The 8,716-nt window shown below is 37.3% G+C and overlaps 1 protein-coding gene across 1 annotated transcript; it reads left to right on the top strand.

The window, feature by feature from the left end:
• The first annotated feature begins 4,224 nt into the window (after positions 1–4,224).
• tac1 (tachykinin precursor 1) lies at positions 4,225–8,473 on the top strand. The gene is made up of 5 exons (XM_067510451.1): positions 4,225–4,629; positions 5,935–6,037; positions 6,119–6,142; positions 7,771–7,827; positions 7,905–8,473. Exons 1-5 carry the CDS (start codon positions 4,510–4,512, stop codon positions 7,949–7,951), a joined length of 351 nt encoding a protein of 116 aa, XP_067366552.1. The 5' UTR covers positions 4,225–4,509; the 3' UTR covers positions 7,952–8,473.
• The last annotated feature ends 243 nt before the right edge of the window (positions 8,474–8,716 follow it).

Genomic DNA, 8,716 nt, shown 5'->3' with positions numbered 1-8,716 from the left:
CTAATAAAATTTCACCATAATATTTTATATTTGATATCTAGGTATCTGGAAAAAAGTCTTGGAGAATCAAACCAACATCAGGCCTCACTGGTAACAAAGCTCAAATTTGATCAGGTCTATGTGCTCCTGAACCAGATTATATCCGGTGTTTATCTGCTATTTGTGGTCCTTGGGATGTAATTCAACCAAACATGTAGTGAAATAAACAGTGAAGGGATTTAATTAGTCATTTAATGGGAGACTGATTAATGGCCCCTGGTGACCCCTGGAAATTAGTGCACAAACCACAGGAGTAAATCTCTGCGCTGACAGCAAACTGATTATATTAGGTAACAGTAAAACCTGAACATACAAAGTTTTATTGACGTAAAATAAAGGAGATGACAGTGGAACACTGTATGTGTACTAAGTAAACATATAAAATGCGTGACAATAATATTTTGGCCTTTATGAAGCCAATGCAGGCGTTAAGGCAGTTTTAAAAAGCAATAAATCTAACTTAGTAACACATCCTTAAATGTTTTAACCACAACCTTATAAAATACATCTTTATTGTAATATACATATTATTGATCTTTGCTCCATTTTTTATTTTTTTTGGACTGCTGTGCTGTGTTTTACTTTGAATTTTAAAAGGATAAAATGTAGCTGCAAAACGCATTAGTACAAATGGTCAGCACACTGACCTCCATGCATACACATGAGATTCTGAAGAGTGAGGCATATTTATTCACACTAATACTATTTCAGGTCGTTTAAGGGACGCAGGAGGCAGTGTGGACGTCCACCAATCCCGCAGTTGTTGGTTCCATCTCCATCTCCTCCAACACATCAAGGCGTCCTTGCGCAGGACACTGAACCCCAACTTAGTGGCTCCCGGTGAGTGTTAGCCAGCTGCATAGCAGCTCCCCCATCAGTGTGTGAGTGTGTGTGATTGTGAGTGCAAATGTGTGAATGAGAAGCAGTGTTAAGCACTTTGAGTGCCAATAGGTAGAAAAGCACTTTATAAGTGCAGACCATTTACCATTTAATGTGAGCTTTCAGTCAAGTCCTTTTGACTGCAAAAATTAGAAAGCATGTTTCTCCAAGTTAGCACCAATTGGAAGAAGGCAAGAAAAGTAATACTACTGATGTACAATGTTGTAATACTTTCTTAGACATGAGTGCTGCCATGTGAAAAAAAACTTGAATGTAAAAACACACTGATCAGCCACTTAACGTAACACGTTTTTTGTCCTAAATGGTGAAAACACAAGATTACAAATGCATAAAAATAAGGATTTTGCCTTAGGCACCTAAACCCAGGACTTATGGGTTTAGTCTAGGTACAAAATAAACATTAAGCAATAATATTTTTTGCTTGTAAGTCACAGCTTCCTTGATGTTACATGACATACAACATGAGGCATCACATAAACATCACAAATGGATCAGAGTGCCATGTAACACACATAACATTGTTGTGGTTATGACAACAACAGAATATAGTTTCACACTATAGAAGAACCCCAGTTCCTAGACAGTCCTTTGCATTGTTGATCTCACCATCAGCCTTGACCTCTGCCTGTGAAAGTGTGTTTCTAAACTCTATTTGAGAAAGTTGTGTTAACCGTAGCCCCCAGACATTTCACAAGTGTAATTCATCTTAGTTGGGTATTTTATGCTGCTGGTGCTGGTCCTATACAGTCTTATCCTTTTTGGGAGAACAGTCCTCGTGTTGATTATCACAGCAGCGTAGATAGTTAGTCCTTACAAATGAAGACAAGGTTAGCTTAGATGTCCGAGATGGCCAACTGGTCTTTTCATATTCTTTTTCATTCATTTTGTATTTCTATTTCAGACTCTTTCTACTTTCCTTTTTGGTTTTGGTAAAATGATTGTTCGACCATGTGAAAAATGTAGGGGAATAAACTGTAGTAGAAGTAATGTAGTTCTTTTTTCAGCTTATGTATATTGATGCCATCGGTTGTCACAAGGGAAAAAAAGGGTGTTTTTTTTTTGTTTAAAATCAGGTAAGTACCCAAGATAATACCCATCTCTTATACTCCTCATGTGTATAATCTTAATGTGTATAACAATTTCACACATCTTCAGTTTGAAAAATGAAAACACGACGGTTTTCTTTGAGAGCTTGTATGAAGTCCTATTGTAGATATCATTTTAACATCTATAAATTACTTTCCGCATTTGACAATGTCTTGTATTACCTTACATACACTATGTAACAAGAATTCCTGTTTAAACCAAAAGGAAAATCGACTTATCCGCTGTTTAAATTACCATTTAATTTCTATTCACAATAGTGACAAGTTTTAAAAATGTTTTTTTTATTAGCATCTTCTAGGCTGTTTTAATAGAAATATGAATGAAATGTTTTGTAGGATCCCTGTTTACACCAGGGATTTATAATTCCAACTCATGCATTGAGCTCTGGCACAGTGTTGCTTTTTCTTCCATCCAATGAGCTGTTGTGGATTCATTCCATGCACAAAATCAACTTATGCTGTAATATATTAATGTATTATGTGAGCATGTTTTGCTGCTGGATGCCTTATTAAAGTAAGAGGCATGTCCACTGTGACCTACTCCACAATCCAGCTGATCATATTACCCATGCAGCAGTAACAACTGCGAGTGCCTCAGTGTCAGTGGACTGATGTCCTATTTCTCCACATTTCCCCACATAATATGCATAATTGCTTAAGTCTGTGCCTTAACTTCAGTCGCACCCTGCTCTCTTTACCTCCTACATCTTCCTTCTCAATCCTCCTTCAACAGCTCACTCACTTTTCTCTCTCCAGCTCTCTCTCCTCACCTCCCCCTTCCGTCTGTTAATTGGATGAGCTGTCACAGTTGTGAGGATGATTAAATTCCAGTCTGGGGTGGCTCTGTGACCACGGAGCCCCTCCTGGCAAATTTAAGTAATGAATATCAGTGTAAACCTATCCACATTTCCGTTAGCTGCACAAGTCCAAGTATATCAATACTTTGTTTCACACGAATTTTACAGGCATTACAGAAAAAAGAAATGTAAATCTAGTTGAGGATTGAATTTAGTTGTGTTAGCTTTCAGAAATGAGAATAATAAAATACAGAATACTAACATCCGATAGAGCCAGTAATAAAATGCCTCCTTACCAGAACCCTCCTGTTGGTCTGCCTTATATTTGCATATGTCAGTATCACATTGATAAATGAAATACAATTAACTTTAATAGAATAGAGGTACTTGAGTAAATAAAGCACTCACTGAGGTGTGTAGAATGTTAAAAAATGTTTTTCAATGGAAAGCAGTGGCACCATAAGATCTTTTTATTTAGGTTTTGATATCAGAGGCGTGTAAAGCCCACAGTATTTTCTGTTATGTGAGAGGTATTTTGTGTATTTACAAATATGTTAAATATATGAGGCAGGTAGTGTATTATACTGTATGTCAAAAAAGCCAATATAAAAACGACACAATTACAACGGATTAATATCAATATCAAATTACAGGTTTACATAACCTGAAGTTTAAACTATGCGCGTCATCAGAGACTTGACGTGATTTTTGCGTCACATACAAGTCACAACTACTTGTCAGATATCACGGAGCATCAAATAGTAATCTCTCTAACTACTCCAAAAAACTGAAAATGCTTAAAACATTTTTACAGACACAGGCCAGATAGGCTACTGTATGTATATTTTCCCTACTTGGAAATGAAGCTTAAAACTAGAACTCAAGTCACATTAGTGAGTTAAATTAAGATTGAATCTTCGGATAACCAAACCTGGATGACTGAGATGACTTGCACTTAACATTAGTAGTTAATTGCAAAGCAAAAATACAGACTTGAATCCAACACTCAGCTCTTTACGAAAGATTTTATGCTAAAATGTCTTCCAGGATAAATAGTATTCAATTCATCATGAGGTTACCCCCATGGAGATTTTTAATGTAAGAAATAATTAGGCCCTCATTATAAATATTCTAAGCCAGTCCTTCTGAATGTTTAATGATATTACCATTGTACCAATGAATTATATTATAGGTTTGATACCATCTTGTTACATATAGACATATAGGTTGAGACTGCGCAAATATTTTACAATTTGTAATGACAAAGGTTGACTGGCGAATGTGTCATTAGCCTAGTATACTCGTGACAGGACACGAGTAACCGCACTACCGTACTGGCGTTACTAAGCAACCCTGGCCGGACTGCTATATAGAAGCGCAGGCGAGCCTCTCTGGGCAGGACGACTCACGAGACAGGAGAAGTAGCAGCAGAGGTTGAGCGCGCGGAGAGCTTTGGAGACGGTGGCTGGAAAACGGTACAGCGTTTTGACGCACGCGCGCACTATGGACTAGTGCTGAGCTCCAGAGAAGCAGTGCTCAGAGTACAGTTACTGTTCGTCCCTACAGTTTTTTCTAGTTCGGTTTTTGTATTGTAGTTGGCTTTCGGCGGTTATTTTCACACAATAATAATTTTGACTGAATTTAATTGCGCCTATAACAAGTTTGGCATGATGAAGCTCCTGCTTTTACCAGTTTTAGTGGCTTTTATTGCTGTCGTCCAAGTTCGTAGCGAGGACAACGAGCCAAAAGGAGACGTTGACTACTGGACAAACAGTAATCAAATACAGGTAGTCTAACGCAAAAGCTGCTCTTATGCTTCACTCTTCTCTTCTTTATTTTTACTTGTAGCCTACGGCCCACAGGTTCTTGTATTGTGGACGAAAGTTATACTGTTATACTGTAAGTTAGTTTAAAAACAAAATATGAAAGAGGGCTAAGGGACTTTATGTAATTAAATAGAAAAAAAAAACTATATGTTTCTCTGCTATGGCAAAGCTCTCGATTTCAAATTAGAAAGTAATTGCGACAGAACCTTCTTAGTAAAGTCTACTTATACCTGTAGTGCGATTTGTTCATAGAGTTAAAAGCTAAAATTAAAGCAGCAACAATGAGATAATACCATTTAGAGATTAGACCTATCATCAGCTTTTTAACACTGACACAGATTGTTTTATATTATGTTATTTTACATAATGTGATCTAGTGGATTCTTGTCGTTTTTCTCTCCATCTTTGCTCCGTCCATTTGATTTTGAATTGGACATGACTGATTATTACGCACTGATTAGAATTATTAAATAAACAAATCCACCCAGTGAATTTGTTTCTGTTTCAACCTAAAACTTGTTTGTCCCAGAACTAGAAGCAGCCTGCAGTTTCCTGTGCTTAATTCGTTTTGATTCAATTAAACATTTTACAGTTGACTCTAGACAAGGCTAAATCTCATCCTACTAAACAAAAATACAGTTTTAAGAGTTTCAGGAACATGATTTTTCACTTTTGCAGTGCTCCAGCCAGCCAATAAGAAATGAACCCTCTAATTAATCATTACATAAAATTAAATTAACCCTTAAGTGCAAGCTACAGTAGAAGCAGCAGCCTGGATGATCTCAATTGAAATGAAGTGCATGTCCTGTGTGTGACATTGCGAGCTGGAAGTGAGCCAAACTACTCCACCAGGAGTTGAGATTGTAAGCAGGGGCCATTCTGCAGATGCATGACTCTACAGTAAATCTTTAATGTGCAGGCATTAGTCACATACTTAGAAAATACGTCCTGAATGGATACTGAAAGTTCTAAATTCCAGATTTATATTATACGTAGTGTAGCCTTTGTGTGTGTAATGGGTGGATGTTGGTGTAAGTGGGCAGAGGGTGATATAATCAAGAGACAAAATGCCAGATAACCATATGTAGAAATATTATGCCTTAATGTAAACAATGTGTAAAAATGTAATCATTTGTGTAACAAGAATAATATCTTTTCATTTAGCTGTTATTGCTCCATCAGTCCTGGAATATGTAATTGAAATGTAATTTAACAACATGACCTTACATCGCTACTTGAACATTCATTGAGATTTCTCCTCTTCAGGATGGCTGGCTTTCTAATGACCCATTCAAAGAAATTCTCTTTAGGATGACAAGAAAACCGCGCCCACATCAGTTCATCGGTCTGATGGGGAAACGTTCTATGGGTGAGAGCTCCTTCACTGACAAGCTTTTGTCTCATTTTCTCCAGCACTTTTTAAACTTGCTCCTTATCTTTCCTCTCACAGCAAATGCACAGATCACTCGCAAAAGTAAGTAATACACACACCTCACTGTCATTCACTTATTTCATTTTGCTCGAATGTCACTATAAAGCTGTAATGGTTCCATAGAAGGCATCTGTTTCCATATTTGGTTATTTAGAGTTTTCTCATAACCTAAAGGGTTGAAAGGGAGATTTTATTGAGTTTAGGAAATTATCCTCTATAGAGCCATAGCCAGAGTAATGTAACATCAAAGGATGTTTCATATTTATTAATTAAGTTAATGTGTTAAAGTCTATGTTCTATAGGTTGTGTTCCCCTAAATGCTGTTTATGTTTCTGTTGGCCCTACTGGGTTTTTTTAATTGACAGCAACCACAGATTATTTTATGCCGCTGTTTGTTACTGTTCCTTTGAACACTGGACCACACTAACTGTCAGCATGGAAGGTTGTGCAGAGCAGACGTCTGTGTAGAGAGGGAATAGATAAAGAGTGCAGAGGCAAAAGGAATGAGGAGGAAGGGATTTTCCCTTTGAGAGTTTTTCTTTCGGTCTAAATTAGTCACCCACTCAGTGATACAATATGCCGGAGCTTAAGTGTACATTTAATTTATTCCTTTTATGGAGGCACGACAATAAGTCAGTCATCATAAGGGAGAGGGAGAGCGTGAGGATCAATACCCCAAGGATGTCCCAGAGTGAAATTGGATTGTTTATGCTTGTGATGGAAAGAGGGTGTTTCACCTCACATACTCTTTTTCTTAACTAAATACAAAAGTCTAGAAATTTATACAAGACACAACTATATTTTTGTGTATTTTGTTATTTGTCCAGTTTCTTCCAGATTCAGCTTTGAGTGAGAGGACAATCCTGTTCAGTATTTAATTGTTGACTCATGAGTGAAATGCAAATATTGATGTTTGTAATGCAAGACATTCCCCCCACCCCAAACAATCACACGCCCTACAGACATATATTACAGTCCATTAGAGTGATTGACGAGGCCACCAGTCAGTATGTGACACACATGAGCATCACATGAAGAAAAGCCCAGTGTCTCACAACAGTTGTTTTGGTTTTTTCATACCTGGTTTAGTTTAACCAAAAATATGTTAAAGCTGTAATTCTGCCATCCTGCACAGTCCCAGGTCATATTCTTGGTGTGTCTGAGAACCTTAACACCAAAACATTTCTCATGTTTGTTTTATGCATTTTTGACTTTAGTCTGTTGTTTCCATTCTGACAGTCAGGTTTAACCTAAAGGACTGCCTATGTTGTACAAGGTGGCAAAACAGAAAACATTTGTGCTATACATTTCTTTTTCATTTTCATTTCTTTTGAATTAGTTTTTTCCATGTGAAGTCCTACCTCTTCAGGCCACAAATCAACCATCCTAGTGATAAGTGCTAATCACATCTTTATTAAAATGAGCTGTAGCCATATGCAGTCTGTGATTAGCATTTGCAAGTAACAGTAACAATGACTCAAGTAGTTCTAGGTAAAATAGATGGAAGAAAGAACAAATGAAAAATGAAGTGTAATAACAATGGATTAGAATTAGAATTTTGACCTCATTAATTAGGTCATAACCCTGAGGCTGATTAGCTAAAAAAGACTTGTGGTGTTTAATTACTAGAAATTAAAGTTTAAGTGAGCTAAAATGTCTTTCTTTGAAAGGGCATAAAGTCAACTCATTTGTTGGGCTGATGGGGAAAAGAAGCCAAGAGGAGCCAGGTGAGTCCTATTCCAGTAATAAACTCTTAGAGACAGTTAAATGTGTGGTGAAGCTAACAACCTCTATCCCTTTACAGAGTCTTATGAGTGGAGCACAATACAGACGTACGACAAGCGCCGCTAAACATCCATCTCTTCGCCCGCTTGTGTCTCACTGAGCCCTTCCTAATTCATGGGAGGGGTACCCAACACTCATTTTGTTTTCTCTAAACTGTATAGCTGTTAGTAAAATAAAATGATCATGTTTCCATATTGTAATGATGTAGCAGTGCTGTACCTGTGCTAGTTTTATTTGTCCCAGCAGAAGGTGTATTGGAGCCAAAAAAGGGAGAAATGTTGTCTATATCAATTTAGTGGTTTTTGTGAGCTTTTCACTATCTGCCACATCACAAAGACTGAATGTTGTGGACCATCAAAGCAAGGCTATACCCCAGGGTATGCTGAAAATTGCACTGCCAAAGTTACTGTATAGTGCCTCATGATTTCATTGCAACAGATTGTTCTATAAATACAACACTCTGGGACAGATCATTTTGACTTCAGAGGAACAGTCAAGTTGTCCAACTGCACATATGGTTTGACATGATGGGATACCTGTGTGTTATAGTGGTTTTACAGATTAAAATTATTTTCTTTACTGGTTCAAGTTCAGGCTGCATGTCGTGAATTCCTTCTTATACATGTGAAATCTAAAGGTGTTGAGTGCAAGATAAGGGCGCCCTCTGGTGGTACAACACAAATTCAAGAGAACATGTTTTATTGCCAAGAGGTACATTTATTGTAACAGCACATATTTCTGCAAGACTGTCACTACAAAGCAAGAGGGAGATACTGGTTTATGGTAGAGAGTGGATAGAATGATTCAAGTGAAAATATGGTGCAGCATAGT

Source organism: Channa argus, chromosome 1, assembly GCF_033026475.1.
Source record: "Channa argus isolate prfri chromosome 1, Channa argus male v1.0, whole genome shotgun sequence".
Lineage (NCBI taxonomy): Eukaryota > Metazoa > Chordata > Actinopteri > Anabantiformes > Channidae > Channa > Channa argus.
This window is presented reverse-complemented; position numbering and strand designations above follow the sequence as displayed.